This window comes from Solanum stenotomum, chromosome 4, assembly GCF_019186545.1.
Source record: "Solanum stenotomum isolate F172 chromosome 4, ASM1918654v1, whole genome shotgun sequence".
In the NCBI taxonomy this organism is placed as follows: Eukaryota; Viridiplantae; Streptophyta; class Magnoliopsida; order Solanales; family Solanaceae; genus Solanum; species Solanum stenotomum.
In genome coordinates, this window is record NC_064285.1 from 66,206,614 (window position 1) to 66,233,946 (window position 27,333).

Sequence of the window (27,333 nt, forward strand, 5' to 3'; positions counted from 1 at the left end):
GAAAAATTTGCACTAAAACAATATTCATCTTACAGATTTCTCATGGGAAAGTGACTAGGATATCTAATGAAGCGAGAATATGTATTAATTAATCATAATTAAGTGAAAACTAAAAACGTACATCTATATACAAGCACGTGTCAAGTATATATTGGTTTGATGTTAACATCGCGAGTAAATTTTTGTACTTCATTGACCAATATGCCCCTCCCCTCTAGTTAGTTCTATAAAGTTGGTTCCACCATATAGATAAATTATGCTAGTGTGGTCCTTATTTAGAACTTGTTCATTTGTATGGGCATTTGCTTCTAATTTCACTGCACAAACTCTCTCTCTTTTTTGCTTCATATTCCTCTTGAAGATTCATAAATGATGAAGATTTATATAAAGTCCTATCATGTTTTTCCACAGCTTTCTTGAACTTCTTTTTTGCTTGAATTTTCATCTAATTGGTAATTACTAATTATTATCAGAAAATTGCTAATTTCTGACATATTATGTCTAGAGGGAATTTTGCTCATGGTAACATGAAATTCATCATAAATGTTATTGACCAGCCAAATTCTAATGAATTTTATTGGAAATTAGCGATTTTCTGATAGCGGATGAGATTAATTAAGCTATGAAAGTTCAAGAAAGTTGTGGGAAAACATGGTGAATTTAGGACTTTTTTGAGTGGATGTCCATTTTGTGGAGGATGTTTGCAATAGGTTCAACATTTTGCTATATATATATATATATATAGCCTATGGTAAATTCTTGAAATTACCTTATAATTTTACCTTGTTTTTTTTTCTTCTTTTAGATGCTGATAAATGAAACAACTTCCAATTATTTAGCTTAATCCAAGAAGATTCTCTCATTACATTTTTATTTTTTATTTTTACTATATCAACATTTTGAGAATTATAATTTTCTAATTCTTTCCCATTATTTCCCTTTCTATATTGTTTTTTTAGTATATATTTCTTTTGTCAAGAATGTAGATCCCAAATCTGGAACTTTTCGACTTATTTCCTTTTTGGGGTTAAGAATTTTTTCTTCATTAAAATGAAAGATTGTTTACTTACCACATTATTTATGAGTTCTAGATTTTGAATAAGAGTAAGGTAATATCATTTTTTTATTCATTAATAGTATACAAAATATTTTATATTGTTTTATTTTGATTAATCCATCTGTCATGGCCATCACTCATAGTAGTGGGGGTTTGGCTTATAATAGTTTACTTGTGATAGCTAAGATTAATTAATTATCAATTTTATTTTGTAAGTGGTCTTGTAAGCTAAGTGATTTGATTGTATAGATAAGTTTTATGTGGAAAACATAAATCTTTCTTGATTTTGATTTGAATTTTATGAATTTTGAGTAAATATTTTTAGACTAGTGAAAAATGTGATAATAAGTGATAATAAGATTTCTCGTCTTTCTTTGGATATTTTGATGCTAAAAAAGCATCTGACATTTACACATGGTTCAGAGAAAAGATCGAATTCAAGGAGCATGAAAAATAAGATAATAAGTGACAAATAAGATTGCTTGTCTTTCATCGAATATTCGATGCACAAATCATTTGACATTCACATGGTTTGAGGAAAGATCACACTCGAGGGGCGTGAAAAAATGAGATAAGTGGTAGATAAGATTCCTTTCCTCAGAATTTTGATGAACAAAACATTTGACATTCACATATGGTTCAAGAAAAGATCACACTCGAAGAGTGTGAAAAATGTGATAACAAATGATAAATAAATTTTCTTGTCTTCCATCGGATATCCTGATGCATAAAACCTTTGACATTTACATATGGTTCGAGAAAAGATCGCACTCAAGGAGATAACAAATAGCAGAGAAGATTCCCTAGCTTTCTTCTATTACCATCAAAATAATTGATATTGTTCATATTGCTTGCTCTTTTGTTTTTAGCTACTTTATGATATCATTTCTTTCCGTGTAAAAGGTTAATTTTTGTTACTATCTGAATAAAAAAAACAATAATTTTATTTACCTCCTTGTGAATTTGCACATATTATAAGAACTTTTTTTCTGATTTCTCATTCAGTATACGGTATTCATTAATTAGAGAGGTTGAATTGTATCACATTTAGAGTAAAGCATCATCTATATAAAACATAATTTCTATATTCGAAATTTAAATCCAAAATCTCTGATTAAAAATGAAAAAGTAACAACGACTCCGTCACAATTCTGAGCAAATGTAAGTACTAATTTTATGGGATTTACGACATATATAGTCACATTAAGTGCATGCTCAAGAATTATCTTAGCTAGTGATTATGTTGTTAATTAATTGGGTGATCTTAGAGAGTACTTCTAATTATTATTTGCGCGATAAAAAAAAACTATAGATTTCTTATTAATTTGTCACTAAATAAGATTAGCAACTAATTCGAAACGGTTGAAATTTTCTTTTCTTCTACGTATAATGTAATTTTTAAAAGTATGAAGAAGTGTCAGTTGACTCCGTTACGATAAAAATGGGGTTTTCTTTAATGATTACACGTTAGTACCAAAAATATTTTACCCTTATAAAGTGGTTGATATGTTTAATACCTTAGGATTTTAGTATTTATTCCACACCAATGTCAGAGTCATTATTAGATAATTAATAGAGAAAATCATTAATGGCCAACTTGCAAGGGAAAATATTAGTGGCAAAAATGCTGGCAAATAATAATAATGCTAGTACCTCTTAATTTATTAAATGTGACACAATTATATGTGTAGTAATTTTGCATAATAAAAAATCACAAAATTAGCTAGCAGCTTACTCACTCCACATGCTCAGTTGTATTATTCAGTAGTTGAAGTTTACTAATCGCGATATTATCTGTATTTCCGATGGGTAGGGTTATAATTTCCTCATACATCAAGAAGTTTTCGTTTATTGAGACTCTAAATCGAGATAAAATTAACCATCTCAATTTAAAGAAGGAGAATTTTATTCAACAATCAATATTAGTTTATTTATTTTTTATAATGTCATCAAAACGATAAATCACTTGCTAATAAGTAGGCGTGGAAAGATTAAAAAAAGTTGAAATATCAAAATTAAGAGTTGAATGCATAACCTAAAATATTTTTAAAACACTCTTTATCATTATAATGGAATTCTTTTGACAATTGAGTACAAGTAATTTTATATACATGTAATTTTCTGATAAAGAGAATTCAGTTACACCAACTTTTGAATCGATGTGGCTCCGCCTCTTGCTAACAATTTGTCCTTTCTTATGAAAGTACTTCCAAAGACAAAATAACATTTGTCCATCAAAGTGTAGGAAAAATTGATAAATTTTTTTTTTTGTATATATAAGAGTGCTTTGGAATTCTTTAATTAAACATGGTCAAATTTGTTCCCCATAAAAATCATATCCCAATAAAAACTTTCCAAAATATCAACATGGTCACTATGGTATCTCCTACTACAGGTATGACGCTAGCTAAGCTTGTTTCTATGGATTCAGCGCCCTGTGAAAAAATAGTGTTGTGGGCAATTCAGTGTGTAGTGTCACCCCTGAGACACTAGCGAGTCCGTCCCTAAAAATTAGGTCCATGAAGCCAGAGTGTTGTCACACTAAACGACTACCGTTCGATTGCTTTCTTAATGCCTTCGTGTCCCTCACGTGATCATATCCTACCCTCTGCTCCCTTTCCCTTTCTGGATGAGGAGGCCTATGAGCCGTTAGTGGCTAGAAGAGCTCCGGTGCAAAAAATTCAGGCATTCATGCAGGAATATAACATGAATATGTAATTAATTAGGAAAAAAAGAAAATAATTGTGTTGTCACTTGGGACAAAGTTAACCGGTATCTATGTTGATGACAAGTAACAAATATTCAATGAAATAGTTGATTTACTCGAAACTTTGTCCTTCGTGGTTTTGATAGGTATTTTACATTTACCATTGAGAACTTGTTGGGTTCGAAAGGGTGATTAGGGCGTCATGCGGAAGCTTACAATTGCAAATCATCATATGATTAACAAATCAGACGACAAAGAAAAGTATCCTAAAGAAATATTATTGATATGATTTGGTCAAATGACCTACATATGACTAATATTGAAAAACATATAGATGGTTAGGAGAAAATCTCCCCATAAACAAGACTCTCTAAATCACTACATTGTGAGTGTTATTGTGTTATGTTATAAGAATAGGGATCTTCGATTTATAGATTTTCATACTTTTCCTCTAATGAAAGAATAAATCAAATATGGAAGAAAATTATATTTTCCTTTCGGAAAAAATCCAAGCATTTATGGTAATACTTTGACTTTTCTTTAAGGAAAAAAAACAAACTTCAAATAAGAAAAGAAAATCAGGGCAAAACCCTAACAGAACTGATGAAATGGATAGGATCTCTTTATCCTTATAAGGGTTTGAGCTCTGAAAATTGACAAAATCCTGATAAAGAGTGCTTCGGTTAAAATTCAAAAAATAGTCATTTTTTGAACTTATAATTAAAAAATAGTTTGAAATTCATTATATTATCATGATGTGTCTAATCGAACAATTTACACATTTTCAAATACGGGATATTTTTCAAATACTGGTAAAAAAAGAGGTTAATTATCCATACAATTTTAACAAGTGCTTTTCCATTTAATGAACTTTAACACATTGCAAATTCGAGTTAGTTTGATCAGTAAATTTCAAATAACTAATGATAATATAAAAAAAAAAGTATATTGTACTTTTGTGTGTGGCATCTTTTTATTGACTAAAATGGTTCAAACAAAACTAATAAGACAGCCAAATCAACACAAGATTAAGTTTCATAGTTTTTCCCCCCATATTTTTCAATGTTTTTTTCCAATTAAATAATCAAAAGAGAGATTAAAGGTGTCTAATCTTAAAACTTTTCAATTCAATCCTGTCTTTTTTTTGGCAAAAAGTTAAATTTAGATCAAAGTTACTAGTAATAATTAGTTGAGTCCAAATATAAAATTGCATGTTGATCCCAGATGTTTAACTTTAAACCAACAGTGTCAGTGGGACAAAAAAAAAGACCTTGACCCTCTAAAATAAAAGCAAATAAAGCAATTTATATTTTTAAACATCAACTTTAGTAAGTATTAATCGGCATTTGGACATAAGAATTGTGAAATTTGAAAAAAAAAATATTTTTAAATTGAAAATAGTACGATATTTGAAAATTGAAGTTGTGTTCGGAGATGAATTAATACAAATTAAAGTTGTTTTATTAAATTTCTGAGTGGTTAGAAGTGAAAATTATGAAAACATTGTTTTGGATCGGAGTTCTTTGACTTTCGAAATTTAATTATAACAATTCTATGTCCAAGCAATTTTCCGAAACAATATTATTATTTTTTAAAAAAAAGGAAGTAATACAAATGAAATAAATTCTCTAATTAACCTTTTTACAGTACAAATCAATCATGACCTGGCACAGATAATGGATCAAGCAATATCAAATTAGTTTATGTTTTGTACACTATCGATAAATAAATTCTTAACATCATCAATTTAAGTTGTCAATGAAACAAGGTAACTTGCTATGATCGATTAAATACAATTGACAAAGTAAAGACAGGAGTCGAAGTAGGTTCACCTAAACCCCTTTTACCAAAACTTCACATAATATATACAAGATTAAAATCTTTTATAAATATGTTGAATCCTCGATGAAAATCTTACTTTTTCTATTGAATATTAAGTGTATATAACTCAAATAACCATAAGCTTGTTTATGAATTTCTACAACGATCTAAGTATTTTTCTTGCTACATTGTCTTTGCTTAATTGCTTTAGTCATGTGGAAAAACATCCTTAGTTTTTTTTTTTTTTTCATATTGAATTTAATAATTATGGAATATTATAACCTGTGCTTTCTGCCATTTTTCTGTTATAGTGGTTAAAATGGCTGGAAAATTAGCTATGGTCTGACATATATGCATGCACATACTGATCAAATGCTTTACCTAATTTTAAATAAATAGCTTTAAAATTTATGTAGACATATATAATAGTTAGTTGGGAAGGTTCCATATGAGAATGAAATGACAATAATGTGGTCCATCCTATACATACAAATATAAAAGGAAAAATTTCATAGTAGTAACAAGCTATGCACTAAAATGGTATTAGACAAGGTTTCGATTAATTCAAATTCATGTCACATAAGATCTTCTATAGGTGTAGATTATTAGGTTCCAACTAATTATGACTAGTTTAAATTCATGTCACAACGACTAATTCAATTTCATGTCACAAGCTATGCACTAAAATGGTATTAGACAAGGTTTCGACTAATTCAGATTTATGTCACATGAGATCTCTTACAAGTGTATAATATTAGGTTCCAACTAATGTAACTAATTCAAATTTATGTCACGTGAGATCTTTTACAAGTGTATGCTACTAAAAACTGACTAATTCAAATACATGTCACATGTAATCTTTTACAAGTGTATACTACTAAAAACACTAATTCAAATTCATGTCATGTGAAATCTCTTATAGGTGTATACTACTAAAACAACAAGAATTAATTTCCAATGAGATTTCCATTGGAAATTCCGTCATTCAACTAAAACATTAATTCAAATTCATGTAACGTGAGATCTCTAACTTCACACAAGAACAATTAATTTTTAATAGTGTTAGTGCTTTCTAAAGCTTTCTAAGAAGATTTTCTCCATTTTAAGAGGGGAAAACTATTTATTTTTTTTTTAAAAAAAAGAGGAATCATCCAATTTTTATTATGAATAATTTAGAACTTTAAATTAAACATCAATGTAATATATTACAAACAAATATCTAACCTCTTATAACAAGTAGTATGTGAAGTTACAATCACACAAGAACAAAAAAAAAAAGAATTCAAAATTAATAATATTTTTATAGAATTTGATGCAAAATTTGTATATATGTTAAAAATTAAATTCAGAGTACAAGACAATTACTAGTAAAACACTAATAAAATTATGCTAACTCATTTTTTAAATTAAGCTACGCTATGAGGGGGGCCTAATTCATCATAGCATCAGATCTTAAATCCTAACAACTAATTTTTAGGTTAAAATTGAAAATAAAAAGAGACTCAATTTAAGTATAACATGTGATAATAGATCTAACAATTAATGAAATCATCCATAACAGGACAAAAATGTAATTTTTATCAAAAATATCTATCAAAAATAGTTTTGATGAACTCATGAAAACAAAAAATCTGTCAAAAATAATTTTGATGAATTCATGAAAATTCAAGATAAAATCAATTCTAAAACTTCAAAAATCTCAACAATTAAAAAAAAACATGTTATTCTTGACCCTATATATATCTTCCCACAGCTTTATTGAACCGCAACAATTTAACTCTGTTCATCGAATAATTATATATGCAGTTCAAGAAAGCTGTGGAAAAATACAAAAAGAGCCATTTAGAATCTCATTAACCCTAAATAGGGTTTCTTGAGAAAATAAAAATAGAGATTATTTTTAATTGTTGTGTGAGTGAGAATTTTGGAAGAAGTGAAGTGTTGAAAGAGGAGAAGAATGGGCAGTATTTATAGGGGTAATTTGAGTGGGGGTGGGGTGGAATACGGGGGTGGGGGTGGGAGTCTTTTTACTACTGATCCCAAGAAGAATATTGGATTGGGTCTACAACAGAACTCTGAACAAACCTACCTTTTATATATATATATATATATATATCTTTTATATATATATATATATATATATATATATATTTATATATATATATAGGAATGATATAATACATAAATATAATTTTTAACTTGGTTTCAGCTGACAACTATCACCTTTAATTTTTGGTATGCACAAATAGACACTTAAACTTGTATAAAATTGAACAAATAGACATATTCATCCTACATGGCACCCTATATGACAATATTGTGTCGTACGTGGCGTCCTACATGTATTATGTCACGTAAAACACTAGTGTCTACTTGTTCAATTTTATACAAGTTTAAGTGCATATTTGTGCACTCCCAAAGTTGAAGGACATAGTTGTCGCTGAAGTCAAGTTAAGAGTTATGGTTATATATTATGCCTATAAGAATTGTATGTATATACATTTAACTTACATGAAAAATATTATTGGTGTTTATAGTGACAATAATAATTAACAATAATGTATTCAGTATAATATTATGAAGTATGACTTAAATCTGAGAGGCTAGAGAACATATAGTATAACATTTCAAAACTAATTATTATCCTAAAATGTTGTTATAGAGCATGATTGTGGTAGAGATCGACGAAATATACAATATAAATATATTGCATATGTCATAATATATATTTTTTCATTATATTTGTCACTTGTGTAACAAACAAATGAATTAAATAAAGTGATCTTTATTTGAGAGGTGAATATAAAACCATTTAGATCCATTGGTTGTGTTTTGGCTTAGTGGGCACACATTTATGGGTCCCTTTTATAGATCTGTCCATTTGTAATTTCCAGCCTATAGATTTTATTATAATATATGCCCATAACTTTTAATTTGACACCTATAAATTATAGATTAGGGGGTGCCCTAAATAATGTATTTATTATATTGCTAGGGTCATGTTTTCATTTCTTTCTTATTGGTTATGAGGATTTTATATGCCTTTTATTTCTGTTTTAATTTATTTGATTTAGTTTAACTTGATCGAAAATCTATATATATAAAAAAAAGTTAAAAGATTTTTAAGATTTAAATAGTTAGGATACTCTAAAATGTATTTATATATGGTCATTTTTTTATTTATTTTTTTTATTTCGAGGATATTCTTATATTCTCCTTTCTGTTTTAATTTATTTAATTAGTTTGAATCTATCAAAAATATATAAAAGAATGAAATATTTTTATAACTAAATATATTAGAGGTACTCTCCAAAGAATGTATTTATTATAAAGCCATGTTTTAATTTCTTCTTTTTGGGTTTTGATGGTTTTTTTTTCTATTTCAATTATTTGATTTCACTATATTAAAATTGATCGAAAATCTATTTCAGAACAAAAAGATTTTTAAGTTTTGAAATTGGGGTGCACTCTAGAGAATGTATTTATTATAGGACCACGTATCCATTTCTTCTCTTTTGGTTTTGAGGGTCCTACACTATTTTTTCTGTTTCAATTTGTTTGATTTAGTTTGAATCGAACAAAATTTATAAAAGAACCAACGATTTTTAGAATTTGAATAGGTTAAGGATACACCCTAAAGAATGCATTTATTATAGGTCCATGTTTACATTTCTTCTTTTTCTAGTTTTGAGGGTCCTATGTACTCTTTTCAATTTTAATTTTATTTGATTTAATTTGAATTGATCGAAAATCCACGAGCAGACGGAAGACTTTTAAGATTTGAATATATAGGTTAGGGGTATACCCTAAGAATGTATTTATTATAGGGTCATGTATTTAACTTAAATTTATATTTTTCATTTCTTTATTTTGGTTGTGAGAGTCATATATATGCGCTTTTCTATTTCAATTAGTTTGTTTAAAAAGAACACAAGTTTTTAAAGAATTGTGAATCTTAAACACCATATATCATATTTGTGTAAACAAGAAATTTACCATGTTTTATTATAGCGTTAGTAACCTTATTTGCTTCTCTATTACAGTCTCATTATATATTCATCGCATGAAGGGTGAACGCTCATTTTTTTTCAATTAGGTTCTATCAAATTTTGATTTGATTCTTTGGTTTTTGATTTTGAAAAGTGTGCATCGAATATTGAATCGAACTAATTCGGTTCAATTTTTTCAATTTTGATTCGATTCATTCGGTGTTTTTAAAATAGTTTTTCAGTGTGAATGAAAAATAAAATGATGATAAAATCAATGTACAAAAAACTTAAAAATTTAAAAACCATGTTAAGAAATGATGTGTCTCACTATAAAAATGCTGAAAAGACCATATTTGTCTTTGTCAAGAACATTGTTCCTCCAATTACTACTCGGGAAAAAATAAGAACGAATACAGATTCTTTTTACATGACGTACATCGACAAAAATACGTTTGGATTCCTCTTTGAAATTAATATTTGAAGTTGACTATCTGATTTGTAAATCTGTTGTTACTTTGATTTATTTATGAATGATTTAATTGCTAGTTGACTTTTAATAAAAATTCGGTTCTTCCATTCACTAAAGTTTCAAAATCCTTACACTGAATAACAAATCGAAGAATCGAACTTTTGAAAAGAAACACCGACATTAAATCAAAAAACCGATTTAGTTAGGTTTGATTCAGTTCGATTTTTCGACATTTATGCTCTTTCCTAATCACAAAAGTTTCTTAAAATTTCATGTCAAGTCATTTTTTTATGGAAAAATTATAGAAATCCACTTTTTAGTTTACTTATTACCATTATCCCCTATAAGTTTTACAAATCTCCAAAATCCCTCATTTTCGCGCATCAGATTAGTGTATCAACGCTTATATTATTGTATCTCGCGCATCAGATTAATGTATCAGCGCTTATATTATTGTATCTCGCGCATCAAATTAATGTATCAGAGCTATATAAGTGTTGATACATGCGCGAGATACAATAATATAAGCGCTGATACATTAATCTGATGCGCGAGATACAATAATATAAGCGTTGATACACTAATCTGATGCGCGAAAATGAGGGATTTTGGAGATTTGTAAAACTTATAGGGGATAATGGTAATAAGTAAACTAAAAAGTGGATTTCTATAATTTTTCCATAAAAAAATGACTTGACATGAAATTTTAAGAAACTTTTGTGATTAGGAAAGAGCATAAATGTCGAAAAATCGAACTGAATCAAACCTAACTAAATCGGTTTTTTGATTTAATGTCGGTGTTTCTTTTCAAAAGTTCGATTCTTCGATTTGTTATTCAGTGTAAGGATTTTGAAACTTTAGTGAATGGAAGAACCGAATTTTTATTAAAAGTCAACTAGCAATTAAATCATTCATAAATAAATCAAAGTAACAACAGATTTACAAATCAGATAGTCAACTTCAAATATTAATTTCAAAGAGGAATCCAAACGTATTTTTGTCGATGTACGTCATGTAAAAAGAATCTGTATTCGTTCTTATTTTTTCCCGAGTAGTAATTGGAGGAACAATGTTCTTGACAAAGACAAATATGGTCTTTTCAGCATTTTTATAGTGAGACACATCATTTCTTAACATGGTTTTTAAATTTTTAAGTTTTTTGTACATTGATTTTATCATCATTTTATTTTTCATTCACACTGAAAAACTATTTTAAAAACACCGAATGAATCGAATCAAAATTGAAAAAATTGAACCGAATTAGTTCGATTCAATATTCGATGCACACTTTTCAAAATCAAAAACCAAAGAATCAAATCAAAATTTGATAGAACCTAATTGAAAAAAAATGAGCGTTCACCCTTCATGCGATGAATATATAATGAGACTGTAATAGAGAAGCAAATAAGGTTACTAACGCTATAATAAAACATGGTAAATTTCTTGTTTACACAAATATGNTATAAATTTAAAACTAATTTTTTCACTTCCGTTAAATGAAGGGTCTATGTGAGCTCATTTTGTAATGGTAGGGATATATGTGAGCCGTTTGTATAACAGTAAAGGTATATATGAGACACTTTCATAACAAGGAGCATATTAGTTCCAAATGACAAAATTAAGGGGTATATCAGACCCTTTTCCTTTTTTTTTTTACATAGTTGTGTGTTTCTCTAACATCTATGCATAAATATGTACATACATATATACACTACAAAAATAAGTATTAACTAAAATTCGTTGTTAAATAAGGTTAGTGTGACACCCTTTGTCTGAGTATATACAAGTAAAATAATAAATAAAGTGGTTAAATAACATATTTTGGACACATTTGATACAATAATATGATGTAGTCTAGTGATTTTAGGTGCTCTTGAAAGAGCGAAGACACACAAACTTAAAGTGTTCATGTGTTCGAATTTCACTAGTAGTAGCTCTTTGTGAAATTTCACCTGGACACTCTTTGTGAAATTTCTAGCTTTGCTACTGCCAGTATGTTACTTGTTAAGTTGTTCTCCTACTATATTTGTAGGAAAATTTTAGGATTCAAATTTGATGTGTTTAAATTTTGAGTTCTTGTGTGGTGAATGTATTTTAATTTTGAATTTAAAATATAACCTAATTAAATTTTAGTGATTTTTATGTGTGTGTATATTGTGAGGAGGGAATAGTTTGATGCACAAAATATCTCATTTTAGTAAAGATTTAGAAAAGATCGTATCCAAATATGTGATGTAGACAATTTAAAAATCAACTTATTACTCAACCCGCTTACATATGTGTCTAAGTCAATGCAGACAATCGCCTTCATTGAGTTAGGCTAGTATATTAGAGGGAAGGAGAAAGGAAATAGGCATGATTAACGCATATTATGGATGTATTAGATTTAGACTACAAGATCTATGGAAGTTAGTGGGTATTTTTGTAAAGTTAGCTGGCAATCACTGCATTATTAGTCTTTTTTTTCATACATAAAGATGTATATATATATATAAATATATAAATATATAAATATTATAAATATTATAAATGCATCGTTGTTTTGTTTGGTTTGTCTAAACAAAGAATATTCCTTTATACAAAACTTCTCTTTTTAAATCTATTTCATTATTTAAGTCTTGAGAAAATTCTAGGATGGTGCTGTTTCATGTCATGTGTAGATAACTAGACATTGAAATTTTGTAGAATTCTATGAGAAGGATTAATTTCAATTAGGGATCTTGAAAGTTATTCTATTCTATCTTAAATTCTAGCTCATGTATATATAAATATATTTTTTAAAGAGGCATCTCGAATATTTCATAAACTCATGGAACATTCATAAAGAGATCAAAATGTGATTTAACTTTTGTTGACAACTAAATACTTCAAAAGGATTCATGAAATTCAAGTCCATGTTATCTTAATTAGTTCAAGAAATACCTACAATATATTTTTTGTATTTGAAAATAATATTAGGTTTAAATGAACATGATAAGAGTATCAAGCTAAACTAAATACAAACGAGCTGAGCCGAGTTCCGAGCTAACTCAATTAAGTGGCTCGTCTAGTTATATGTGCATCAAAGGTATAAATACCTTTTACGGAGATGGATCCAATTTCATATATGAAAATTGAAATTTATGAGTTTGAGATTTTAATCTTTTTAAGTTATTGAATTTTAATTTTTTACTTGATATTTTGTAAATGTTGAATGATTTGTTACGATAAATATAAAATTTAGATAGAAAATATTAAATTTAATCAAACTTGTATCTCGAAGGCTAGCTTTGCCCCCTTGGTGTTGCTACTATGAAACATATGCATGGGAATTAATGTGTACTATTTTGTCACCTCATATGACTTATGTTTCTATGGAAGTTTTCACCATGTATGTTTCTTCTTCAAAAACCAAAGCATATATTAATCCAACATAATTAAAAAGGCAGTCTGTCTAATTGATTTTACCCATAACTTTGTCTTTATTTATTTGTTTTGTTTTTTCATTCAATGTTGTTATTTATTTTGGAGCTTGATTAATTTAGATTTGTATTGAAAAATCGCATTTTTGAGGATAAAACAAGATTCCATTTCAAGAATTACCGAAAGTTATTGCACTTTTTCTGTTTTAAAATAGTTGTCATATTTTATTTTTAAAAAAATGATTTGACTAACTTTCAAAGTTAAATTTTATTAGATTTAATTGATTAGGATCGAGGTTCGGTCTTGGAAAGGTTTGGAGTTGGATTAGGGTCGAGATCAAAAGACGTCGGGGTCATATAATGATGTTGAAAGAAAGTTTTGAAAAATTATATTGAGTTATCAGTTAAACTGTTAAGAAAATAAAAAAATATTAACATCCGAACAAATTGACCAATAGCATAAAACACAATTATTTTTTAACCGTTAAACCAATAATTCAATAGGAATTAATCAGTATAGTGGTGGGCTGGACTTTAACTAATTCATCATCAGATCTACCAACCATTGGTTAGGACTAGGTTGTAGCTAAGGACCTTTTGGGCATAATTCTGTACAACCAGTTAACCTAATTATAAGCCCACCATTATTACCAATAATTTTTTTTAAGGTTGGAAAAATTATTTGGATATATAATTATTCATATTTAGAGTGGTAAAGTCAGAAATTTTAATATATATATACGCATAACGTAATATTTGACTTATATATAATATAATTTTCTGGCAAATATTGTTCAATTCGACCCTCTTTTTGTTCACGATGACCAGTTAAATTCGACTAAAAGTAGATAGGGATTGCAAGTGTCTATCGTTCCCTAGTTACTAATTATTGAAGAACGAAGGGTCAAAAGTATATCTAAAGTAAAGTTTTTTTGAGTTTTATATATGAACTATCAGGTCTGCGAGTTTTACTTGAATTATATATCACCATCTATTTATCAAAACATACCTCAACTATCAATTGTTTCTTTTTCCTACCAGAAATATCACTATCGTTCATGTAAAAAAAAGAGGAACAATTGGATAGTTAAAGTGTGTTTTGATAAATAATTGGTGATAATTCATATAGAAAACTCGCACACTATTAGGTATATATGAAATTTGAAAAATCGAGATGCTTTAGGTAAGTGCTTTGACCATTAACTCATTATTGAACTTTTATATTTTTGGAAGGCGGAGGGGGGATTTCTTATCGGTGTTCAATATTTATGTTGAGGCCCGACTAAAATTCATATTCACGCATTGTAGGCTTATTTGGGGAGCAAACCTCCCAACAAAATATTTAATATTCTCAAGAGTTCGAATCCAAAATATCTAATCAGAGATGAAGGAATTCCAACTATGCCACCTATATAGAATATTGGAGTTCATTATAACTTGGGTCTAATTAACATAATTGTTACAAGTATTTTTAATACTAATGTACATTATTATGTATGTAAAAGGACTTAAATTAATTATAGTTGGTGCAAAGTAGGAATAAGTAGCTCATTTTGTCACAATCAGTACTTCCAAATATATTGTCCATAATTAACGAATAAAAATCAACTCCATTCAAGAATTGGCAGTAATAAAGTTGTAGATGAACATTCAACTTAATGATTGGTGGGATTTTTTGCCATAATACTTGGTGGTAATTTTCTGCAGAAAATCTTATAAAACTAGTGAAAATGAGGATAAAAAGAGTTACTTTCTACCACCAAACAAAATTCTTACCCTCCTTATATTAACTCTGAAAATCAAGGAAAACAAAAGATAAACAAATACTAGTATATTTTGTCTCATAAGTATATACTATTGTATTATATTGTGTTGTATAAAATTGTTTTGATAAATGCAATAATTGAATAATTGTATTAATTATTTTTCATTGTTATGTAATATCACACATCAACAATATGGTAAAAATAAATCTACAAATAAAGTAGAGTATAACGTACAACTATTTTTTTTAAATATAATAAAATATAAAATACGATTATTAGATAAACAAAATGAAAAAGATCATTGAGTTTGAGTTGGATTCACCAATTTCACTTTCTAGCTACAAGTTCCATCATCAGGAGTAGTGCATTGTCCATAATCTTTTGTACTTGTTAATAAACTCACACATAACTAATATATAAAAGCAATCTATTCAGAATTAATGAGATGCTTTTCTAAAATTCACAAATCTGAATCCACCTTTATTCAAAATTCATTATGTTATTTTTTTTAGAATTCAAAGTTCTAACTCCCGAATAATGTGATATCTTTTTGTAGATACTTGCTTTCTTTGGATCAATTTCAACATTATCAAGATTGGACTTGAATAAGATGTCATCATCCCTTTTGTTTCAAAAGTGAAAATATCAAATTTCTTCTTAAAAAAAGAACCCTATTCCTCCAATTTCAATTTTAGCCACAATTATAGACCCCATCATAAATAGAGTCCACACAAATATTCCAATGGGCTACAACCCACCCACGCACCCCCACACCCCACACCCACCTAGCTACACTAAACCAACCAAATATACCCTAAAAAAAGTGGGCTATGGTCCATTTAAGTCATACATCAAACCAACTTGACCAAAAAAGGTATATAATTGTGTACAAATTTAACCCAAAAAACATACTACACTAACAATACCTTCAATTTTCACAATATTGAAAAACATTAAATGGACCTTATTTTAAAAAATAAAGATAAAAGTCCAAATCCAATTTAATGTTTTTGTCAATTGTAAACCCTTATCACTAAATAAACCAATTTATCATAACACAAAGTCCAGTTTGGTTTTTTCGGGTTCAAAGCCCAATTCTCTTTCTCTCTCATCCAGCTACGGCCGAAAACCTAGATCTGATTCACTACCGGTGCCTGAAAAACTCGTCGGCTTCGAAATTCCTATCTGGGTTTTTCTCAGAATTGAATTCCGGTAATTGGGTTATTCTGAAAATTCAAAATTTCCTACAGGTATAGTAGTACCCCTTTTTGTTCAATTCAGATTTGATTTAGTTTCATTTTTTTTCGACTTTTTAGCTATGGATTTACTGTGTTAGTGTGGAGATTGTATATTTTTGTGTAAAATGTGTGCTGAATAAGATTTTAAAGGTTTATGTTCTTAGATTTTGATATTTCAGTATCTGTTGCGAACTATTTGAAGCTTCTCAGGCTCATTTCAAAGTTCAGCTGATGTGTTTTGAAAAAAAGTTGGGATTTTTATCTTTGTATTGATGTTCTGGGCTTGAAGTTTGCAGGTTTAATGAAATCCAAGGCTGTATATGAAATGGTTGTTGAAGTTTTTGGTTGAATTTTTTGTCTGGGCAGTGTAATAGATCCATTGTTAGTAAATGCCTAGTAAAAAAGAGGATTTTGATCTGGGCTTTGTTTAGATTTATCTACAAGCCCATGTTTGATCCATTTTCTGAGTTAGATTTTAGTAAGTTGATGTTTCTATCTTGTTAGCCCATGTGTTGTAAAATGTCCATTTTAGCCCTGACTTTCATTGAAAATAGAGTACTACTCTGAACTCTCCTTGTTGCATTAGGAGGACTAGTATTATTTAACTTTGGGTCAGGTGTGGGTTTGGGCCGGGCTGGTGGAGGCAACACCGGGCTTTCGGAGATGCTCCACGGGCTGGATTGTTCAGCTACGAGGAACTAATTTGGTGTAGTTTGTTTGCTAAAGCTTTGAGTCTCATGTTCTATTGGTCCAAAGAGTGAATTTAAGGAGTTGTTTGTCCATAGATTTTGTTTCAAACATTTGAAATAATATATGGAGATTATTTCAAATATTTGCTTATCATACTGATCCATTATTTCAACTTCGAACTTGAAATATGGAATTTGAAGTTTGAAAAAACAGAGTTTTAAGAGTTTTTCAAGTTTAACTCACCAAAACTTCCAACTATGTTTTCATATCTAAATACAACTTCAACTTCCAAGTACCATTTGGTTAACTTAACGTCTGTTTTTTTCTTCCAAATATCAACCAATTCATGCCCAAATGCCTACTAAGTATGGCTGAAGCAATGGAGTTGCAGCCTAAGGTTTGCAACTTCATGCCACATTCGTTAGGTGCAGGGTTCAATACCTACCGATGGCCATAGGCTGCAATTCAATACTGAATCTCTATGGTGCAAGGTTCAAATCCTACATATGGCTCTGTCTTAATCCAGAAACAGTATAAAACATCGTGTATACTTTGAAGCTCCACGACAAATCCATGGAGCCACCTTTATTTTGCTTGAAAGAACCTAAGGTGCAACATTAATATTTTGTTGTGGACCTAAGGTTACAAAGGATGCAAAACCCTTACCAGAAATGGATGGTGCAGTCAGCTCTGCTGTAGCCATTTCTTTCTTTACAAGGAAAGATCTTGGACTGATAGCACAGGAGGGTTTTCTCTAAAACAGACCGAGGAGTGAATGAGGTGTGATTTTAGACTTATCAAAGATATAATATGTCAAGCTGTTAAGGATATCAAAAGAGACACTGGTTTACAGAGGGAGGACGAAGAAAGAGAATTCATATTGATTTTTTTAACACAAAAGAATCTTAGTTTCCTGAGACTCGTTACAGAAAATGCACACACACCCACACCCACACCCACACCCACGATGGTGTTACTTTCGGGAATGTGTTTTGTGTGTTCGCACTTCTTTTCTTCAGTTCACAATATATATGATTTTTGTTTTCTTTCTCCTTTATTGTTATATTATACAGATAATTGATAAGTGTTGTGCTTCCCACAGCCTTGAGCTTCTGGATATTGATGGCGACCCCAGAAACCACAGCTACTCCAGCAACCCCCACTGAGAATAATGAGATAGTGCCGAAAAATGAGATGATTCATGAGCATGGTGATGAAATGGTGCCGCAAAATGAGATGATACATGAGCACAGCCATGAGATTGTGCCGGAAAATGAGATGATACATGAGCACAGCCCTGAGATTGTGCCGGAAAAGGAGATGATACATGAGCATAGTCACGAGATTGTGCCGGAAAATGAGATGATACATGAGCACAGTCACGAGATAGTGCCGCAAAATGAGATGATACATGAGCATAGTCATGAGATGGTGCCAGAAAATGAGATGACACATGAGCACAGTCACGCGATGGTGCGGGAAAATGAGATGACACATGAGCATAATCACGAGATGGTGCGGGAAAATGAGATGACACATGAGCATAATCACGAGATGGTGCGGGAGAATGAGATGACACATGAGCATACTCACGAGATGGTGCCAGAACATGAGATGATGCATGAACATAGTCATGAGATGGTGCCGGAACATGAGATGATGCATGAACATAGTCATGAGATGATACCGGAACATGAGATGATGCATGAACATCATATGGTGCTTGGGAATGAGATAGTCCCCAGCAATGAGATGATCCCACTAAATGAGATGGTCCTTGCTGAACCACAACCCAACTATATAGAAACACCTCCAAACAATCCAGAAACACAGCCCAGCAAGCGTAGGAAGAAGAAGTCAATAGTTTGGGAACACTTCACCATTGAAAACGTTGGCGGTGGAACTAGAAGGGCACAATGTAAGCAGTGCAAGCAATCATTTGCATATAGTACAGGTTCAAAAGTAGCTGGCACTAGTCACCTGAAACGCCATATTGCCAAAGGAACCTGTCCAGTAGTCCTACGTAACCAACAGAACAATCAATTGAGCCCGTATAGTACACCTCCTAAGATGAGTGGATATGGTGGTAGTACTGATGCACCAAAACGGCGTTATAGGACTGCATCTGCTCCTTACCTTGCTTTTGATCCTGACCGGTGCCGTCAAGAGATCTCTAAGATGATCATCATGCACGACTATCCCCTTCACATGGTTGAGCATCCAGGCTTTCTTGCTTTTGTTCAGAATCTTCAACCTCGTTTTGATATGGTGAGCTTCAACACTGTGCAAGGAGATTGTGTGGCAACTTATCTCAGAGAGAAGCAAGCCATTCAGAAGGTGATTGAGGGAGTGCCTGGGCGTATCTGCTTAACGCTAGATATGTGGTCCTCCTGCTACACTGTGGGCTATGTGTTCATAACCGGGCAGTATATTGACAGTGAGTGGAAAATTCACAGGAAAATACTCAATATCATCATGGAACCATATCCAGATTCTGAGACGGCTTTCAGCCACGCTGTTGCCGCTTGCCTTTCTGACTGGAGTATGGAAGGTAAGTTATTTTCTGTCACTATTAATCAACCGTTGGGTGATGCTGCTGTTGATAATCTTAGAGCTTTACTATCTGTGAAGAACCCGCTTGTGCTCAATGGTCAGTTGTTGGTCGGAAGTTGTCTTGCTCGAACTTTAAGCAGCATTGCCCAAGGTGCATTTAAGCTTTTGCAAGAAACTGTTAAGAAAGTAAGAGATAGCGTCAAGTATGTGAAAACATCAGAATTTCACGAGGAAAAGTTTATTGAGCTCAAACAGCAGCTTCAAGTGCCAAGCACAAAGACTTTGGCTCTTGATGACCAAACTCAATGGAACACAACATATGAGATGTTGTTAGCTGCATCAGAGTTAAAGGAAGTGTTTTCCTGCTTGGATACATCTGATCCCGATTACAAGGATGCCCTGACAATGGAAGATTGGAAGCAAGTTGAGGTTCTTTGTACTTACTTGAAAATCCTCTTCGACACCGCCAATCTTCTGACCGCACCAACAATTCCAACAACCAACACATTCTTCCATGAAGCATGGAAGATTCAATTGGAACTGGCTCGTGCTGCAGTAAGTGAAGATCCATCCATAAGCAGTCTTACCAAAACAATGCAAGAGGAGTTTGATAAATACTGGAAGAGTTGTTGTCTAATATTAGCTATTGCCGTAGTAATGGATCCACGCTTCAAAATGAAACTTGTCGAATTCAGTTTTACAAAAATATATGGTGAAGAAGCTGCCACCTATGTGAAGTTCGTTGAGGAGGGAATCCACGAGCTCTTCCTTGAATACGTGGCACTTCCTCTGCCTCTGACCCCAGCTTATGCTGAAGAGGTAAATGATGGGACTTTGAAGCAGGAGAATGGTGGGGGCGGACTTACAGATTTTGATGCCTACATTATGGAGACAACAAGCCAGCAGTCAAGGTCAGAACTTGATCAATATTTGGATGAGTCCTTGTTGCCTCGTGTTCACGAGTTTGACGTTGTGGGGTGGTGGAAACTGAACAGAATGAAGTACCCAACTCTGTCAAAAATGGCTCGTGACATCTTGTCCGTTCCAGTTTCTACTGTAACAGCCGATTCTGTGTTTAGCACGGTAGGCAAAGAGATGGATCGCTACAGGTGTTCCTTGCGACCTGAGACCGTGGAGGCCCTCATCTGCGCCAAGGATTGGCTTCAAAATGCATCAGTAAATACTTTACATGCACCAATAAAAATGGAAGTCCCGATTTAAGTTTTTTCTGTGATGTTAAATACTTGTCTAGAATAGCCTTTGTAGCTGATTTCTGTTTTCTTTGAGACTGTTATAACATTTGTCTCCTCCTCCCTGTCATCCGAGAATCGACTTTCTTGTATCATAATTTGGTATCACTAGAGACTTACTGGAGAGTTTAGTTGCGATTTTCGATGTCTTTTTTCGTTAGCGTCTGAATGCATGAAAGCAGTTTTATACATGAGTATGTATGTTTTTACAGTTGTGTTGCTTATCTATGTTCTATATGCAGAACACAAATCCCTTGCATTATGGAGTTGATTATCTTGGTATAAAATTGTTATATTAGCTGCATTTTTTTGTGTTATGCTTTTTACAGTAACAACTATGCCTCAATCCTAAACATGTCGGAGTTCACCATAGGAATTTTTACTTTTGCCATATGATTACATGCTGTTAATGTCTTTCCATCTAGGCTCATCTCATTTTTGTGCTTGGGCCAATGAAACTCGGGGCCGTGGAATCAAACACTGATACTTGTAGGTCAACAATATTGACAAACTTCTTAGGACCCCACACTTTAACCTTTAATTATCTTAAAAGATGACTTAATAGTGTAAACTTTCTTTTATAATGTCTACAAAAATTGAACTCTTTAAGAATTTATTTGGAGTATGAAGTAACATGATATGGAAACAAGAAGTAATTCTCCTATCAGTAACGATTATGATAGAATGATAAGTACTTCATTTTTAATCAAATGATCTTAGATTTGAGCTCCGAATATAAAATTGCTTTTGTTATGAGAATTTTTACCCTAATATGGAAGTTTTTGTTGTAAATATGAATTTTATCAGACCCCTAAGTTTCGTACGGTTTTTACCTTGTGATTCCTTCTTTGAGGACTTGGAAATATTGTATGGACTATATTGTTTGGTTCAGCCAATAATATCTCCAAAATGTAATGGTCCTATTTATCTTTTTTTTTTGAAAAAAAATAAAAAATTCTTATGTGATATCTACATAAAGTTACAATTTTCAGATCACAATGTTTGATACTCTGAATATCTTCATTTTTATTTTTTGAAATTTCATTTTATGTAATACGTTTTTTTCTTTTAATTTATTTCAAAAGAGTATAGATACCTTTGTTTTTTTTTTTTCCTGAAAACTTTAATCTTAGCGTTCATATTTTATCTTTAATATCATAACTTGTCGACACCCTAACCTAAACTTAATTCTTTTAATAAACATAAATAAAAAGATTCGTGAAACTTTTTTTGAGCCACCAATAGGTAGGAATGACAATGGAGCCAGGCAGGACAAGTTTAACTTTATAAACAATATGGACCATACAGTTGCCCTAAATTACAGACCAAACCAATGATTATTATTACAATAAACTTAAAATTAAACTTTGCAAATAAGACTACTAAAACGTTGAAAACGATACAACTTGTTTTTTTTTGTAATTCATTGAAACAAATAATATTCAAACGATACACTGAAATAATAATAATTTCATTAAATAACAATTCCACAAAGCCATGATAAAATAATAGCAGAAATACACAAAATACAATTTTGAGGGGGTGGGCGTGGGGGGTGGGTGGAGAGAAATTAAATAAATCAGAAATTTGACATCCTTTCATGTCAATCCATGCAATTCTTCAAATTTCAGATTGGAAACCTGCAATTTAATCAGAATTTAAATTAATGAGTTTAATTATCGACAACTTCTGTTGCTAAACAATAAAAATATGTTGCTCATCCTAGTTAGTTAATGAATTATATATATTTTTTATATTAGATAGATTTCAAATTCAAGGTAAAATTAGGATTTACAATGCGAATATATTTCTATATTATCTATATTTGTTAATTGGTGATAGCAAGTAATTAGTTATATCATTTTTATCAGGTTATCAATTAACCAATAAAGATAATGGTGAGGACGTAAGTATCTCTCTATTCTGAACTAGAGACCTCATATTCGACACGTAAAAATGAAGTCTCTTTACCTCACCACTAATTCAAATTAGTCAGGTCTGGTTACAAAATCATAAATAAGTGTTTAATATTTTTTGAGGCTCTATTATTGGTTGGGTCGCAAAGCGAGTACCAGACACCTAGTGAAAACTAGGGAAAAAGTTATATTACCTAGATGGAGCAAGTGTAGCCAGGTGGTGGACTCTTTCCACAAGTAACAAGGAGTTGAAGTGCAAGAGGTACATAGATTTTAAGGTTAAGTAGTTTGACTTTAAGTGTTGTGCAAAGGCAAGCAGCAGCTTCAAGTTCAGCAAGCCCACTAAGTATTGGACAACATTCATTAACAGCTGGGTCACCAAGCCCAATATGAACAAGCCCACCAAGAAGATCCACACAAGCCCCAAGTTTCAATGTGTCAATTGGGCATGTTGCCTTTGTAGTTGGTGGACATGGTTTTTTCCCTTTAGGTGATGGTTTAACTACTGGTGGAACTATGACAGGTGGAATTCCAATAGGTGGTAAACCAATTGGCGGCTTCACAATTGGTGGTAAACCAATTGGCGGTTTCACAATTGGTGGTAAACCGATTGGTGGCAAATCAACTGGAGGTTTTACTGGTGGAACTGTGACAGGTGGAATTCCAACAGGTGGCAAATCAACGGGCGGTTTTACGATTGGTGGAACTGTGACAGGTGGAATTCCAATAGGTGGCAAATCAACGGGTGGTTTTACGATTGGTGGAACAGTGACAGGTGGAATTCCGATAGGTGGCAAATGGATAGGGGGTTTGACAATGGGAGAAGGAACTTTGGGCTTTTTGGGTTTGTGAGAAGGTTTACCACAATAGCCACAACCAAGAATGGGAGTGAGGGAAGAAAGGAAAAGCATGGAAATGAAAAGAAGTGAAGTTATCTTAGAGAACTCCATTTTTTTTAGGAGGGAAAGGAAAATGAGGTAAATAATTTGGTACAAAGATTGTGGTGTTATATAGATAGAAAAATTTGAGTACTTGATGATTATTGAATGAAAACAAAAAAAAAAACCCTAAAACCAATGCACGTGAACAAGAGGGGCTATATGGCCAATATTTTTTGCTAGTTGGCAACTCTATATGTGATCTTGCATGTACATGAATCAATATTTGTTTTGATTTGATATGGAGTTTAAGAAAGTAAACAAGATTTATGAATCTTGTGGGCTTAAGCTAAAGATATATATAATCTACTAAAATGTTCTTTAATTTTGTGGTATTAAACATTCAAGGAGTTATCAGAAAAGGAAAGAAACATTCCTTCTGAAACAGATTGAAGATGAAAATTAACACAAATAAATTGAAACGGAGGGAATAGTACTTTTATTTATGTATAATCATCATTGTAATAGAGCTCGCCAACTTCACTTGCCTCTATGGAAGGCTTGTTTTGTCGCTACTAAAAAATGAATTATGTATGGTATATTCATTAGAAATTGGTTTATCGGAAACATTTTTAGTGAACTTTTTTGTTAGCAATGGAGCTAGCTCGCTAACTTCACTTGTCTCTATAGAAGGCTCATTTTCTATCACTACAAAAAAAAAAGAGTATTTTTCAATGGATTTGACTAAAATAGGTTTATCGAAAATGTATTCAATAAGCCTTTTTTTTTTTTTGGAAATTTCATATTTCTAACAACGTTCTGATAGAAACATATAAGAAATTCACAGTTTTTAATAAAAATGAAATTTGCCAAGCCAACTTCAGTTACCTATCTGGACAGCTCGATATGTAATTACTAAAAACCATAACATTCTAATAATACTCATCGTAAATTAGCTTGTTGAAAAATATTTTTAATAAACCTTTCGAATTTACATTATACAGTTATTAATTTAACTTATAATATATAGATCCTTAAACATTTCCTTTGACATTATTTGTCTGTCAAATCTATCATAAATTACATGTGACGTGACACACTTACCATATAATAGTAATTATTTGAAAATTTTGTTATTTTGTTTTCACTTGAACTCACAAATTGAAGATTGTATTTTGTCATTTTTGACAGCTAATAAAACATATTTTTAGATAATTTATTTTTAAAAAGTAGCCAATGGATGTTAATATTTGATCCAACTCAATTTTATACAATATCTCTCTAGACAAATCAACATCTTGGATAGAGTCTATCTATCCCATAACTTATGTATATGCTTCACATAATATTACACAAAAGAAATGAAAAAACTAAAACTACTTACGAACTTCATCATTACTCTATCGTTAAATTACTTATAGCTAACAATTTTGTTTTGATAATTCGTTGTATTTATTATTAAATAAAATTAGCAACAAATTTTACTGTGTAAGTACGCAATATGTCGGTCGCTAATTCATGTTTTTTTTATTATAAGAAGTGTCAAAAAAAATTATGAGGGGAAATCCATGTTACAATTTGCAGGATAGACAATTCTTCCATTAATGGTACACAACAAAAATAAGAGTTAATTAAATTGTACGAATTATGAATCTGTATGAGCAAGTTGTTCTTTTTTGTTTTCTACTTTTGTGGAAATTAAAAAAATAAATAGGTGTGAATACATATAATCTAATCACGATTAAGTGATGAATGTGTATATTATTATGTCTATTTTTGATGGACAAAGTTATTTAGTATATGTATTGATAGGAGGTACTATAGAGTTATTTAGTATATATACTGATCGGAGTTACTACAGAGTTATTTAATATATGTACTGATAGGAGGTATTATAGAGTTATTTAGCTCCACATGACCACATGTATATATACACTACACCAAAAATTATTTTTAGCGGCATTTAGTTAATGTTAATAACTTAATTGCTGTTAAATATGTATTTTTAACAACAATTCATACTCTTTATAAATGTCTCTAAAGCTTATAGCGATATTGGATCAAATGACAATTAACTAATGTCGGTAAAGGTTTTAGCACTTTTTGTTAATGTATATAGATTTATTGCCGCTAAAAGTTATTTTTTGCAGTGATATAGTGTGAGGATTCATTTGTAGTAAAATTAAAAATTATTGAGTATTGTGGAAAGTTCATAGGTTGATTTGTCTGTCAATTTCTATGTATAATCCTACACCTAGGCTGACCAGAAATTAAAGAAAGTAATTTTTACCAAAGTCTAAAGTTATTGTCAAAAGCCTATTTTTTATAAAATGTATATAATATAAAGTCTCAATTAGTAGTAAAAATAGAAAGTGGTAGGTATGCTTGAACCAAAAACAAATGATTAATATATATATTAATGGAAATTCCTAGGTCAACAACTTAATCAGCACTAATGAATAACTATATTATAAATTATGCAATCATCAAATTTTAATTTTGGCAGGAAGTTATATAAGGGAAATCGGTTACATTGTTGAGGGATAAAAAAATGTGATTTTCTCATGTGTACAGGGAAGGAAATGCTGTGGCAGATAGCCTAGCTAATTATGCCATTGATGAGGAGATTTCTGGCACTTTTGAGGAGTTTTACGATTCATTACAAATGTTGTTTTTGTTATATAATCCTTTTATAAGAGATCAGTAAATATTATCTGAGTCCCTATTTTGTGGCAATGTTTGATGGACACAAAGTTAAGAAGAAAAAACTTTTAAAATTTGTGGTTTTAAAACAAATTTTAGACAGTTGTGTGACTGTAAATCATTTAATTTTAGTAAGAACAAAAATATAATTAAATATTTTTTAAATATTAAAAGATGATATTCTTTTTAAAACACAGTAAGAAAAAAAGTGTACCACATTAATTATTGGAACATATATATGAGTAACACAAAAGACTAGTCGATATAACACATGGGGTCTTTTACGACCATTTTTTCTACTCAAATTATAAATAGTCATATGAGATAGTTTACTCACACATTGTTTTACCATTTACCAAATCAGTTTTACATTTCTTTATCATTTTTTTCAAACATAAAACATTTACTTGTGCAAAATTCTGGGCTAGCATACCTTATTGTAGTTTGGTTGAGTCACAAGAAAAATAAAACAACCAAGTGTGGAACAAAATGGAGAACAAAAAAAGATAAGTTGTTATATTTGTCAAAGCTTTGGGTAAGTTTGCTCTATGGATATATGTCCCTCCCCCCCCGGCCCCCACTTTTTTGGTTAAATAAATTTAGTATCACCACTATATTGGAATTCATGCAATAATATGGTATTTTTAATATAGTCATGTAATATTCAATATCGATTGTTTCGATCGATTCAAATTCATGTCAAAGGGAAAAGCACTCCTTACCAGGTGTGTATGAACTTTAAATAACAGACAACCTCTGATTAAAAGTTAAGAAATCTCATTCATTGTATCACTAGACAGACTCAAACTTAGAATTTTATGAGTTCGAAATATCGCTGAATTCAGTGTGTTTAATATTGATATATAATTAAAATAATAATACATATACAAGATTT

At 30.8% G+C, this 27,333-nt stretch overlaps 3 protein-coding genes across 4 annotated transcripts in view; 1 reads left to right on the forward strand and 2 right to left on the reverse strand.

Annotated features, from left to right (window-relative positions):
- The window catches only part of LOC125862392 (thylakoid lumenal 16.5 kDa protein, chloroplastic), a 137,933-nt gene that overhangs the window by 40,047 nt on the left and 70,553 nt on the right, over nucleotides 1–27,333 (reverse strand). The window lies entirely within an intron of this gene.
- Nucleotides 16,264–21,129, forward strand: LOC125862385 (zinc finger BED domain-containing protein DAYSLEEPER-like). Of its 2 annotated transcripts, none has more exons than XM_049542436.1 (2): nucleotides 16,264–16,460; nucleotides 18,212–21,129. In XM_049542436.1, the coding sequence occupies exon 2, from the start codon at nucleotides 18,261–18,263 to the stop codon at nucleotides 20,910–20,912; it is 2,652 nt and encodes an 883-aa protein (XP_049398393.1). In that variant the 5' UTR covers nucleotides 16,264–16,460; nucleotides 18,212–18,260; the 3' UTR covers nucleotides 20,913–21,129. The 2 variants fall into 2 exon arrangements, with proteins under 2 accessions (XP_049398393.1, XP_049398392.1); XM_049542435.1 differs by having other exon boundaries at nucleotides 18,241–21,129.
- On the reverse strand, nucleotides 22,394–23,842 carry LOC125862390 (36.4 kDa proline-rich protein-like). Its single transcript, XM_049542440.1, has 2 exons — nucleotides 23,052–23,842; nucleotides 22,394–22,581 (listed from the first exon to the last, which is right to left on the reverse strand). Exon 1 carries the CDS (start codon nucleotides 23,805–23,807, stop codon nucleotides 23,052–23,054), a length of 756 nt encoding a protein of 251 aa, XP_049398397.1. The 5' UTR covers nucleotides 23,808–23,842; the 3' UTR covers nucleotides 22,394–22,581.

What these genes read in the sequence shown, in the direction of transcription:
- LOC125862385 (XM_049542436.1), top strand. Translation starts at nt 18,261, where the DNA reads ATGGCGACCCCAGAAACCACAGCTACTCCAGCAACCCCCACTGAGAAT.
- LOC125862390 (XM_049542440.1), bottom strand. Translation starts at nt 23,807, where the DNA reads ATGGAGTTCTCTAAGATAACTTCACTTCTTTTCATTTCCATGCTTTTC.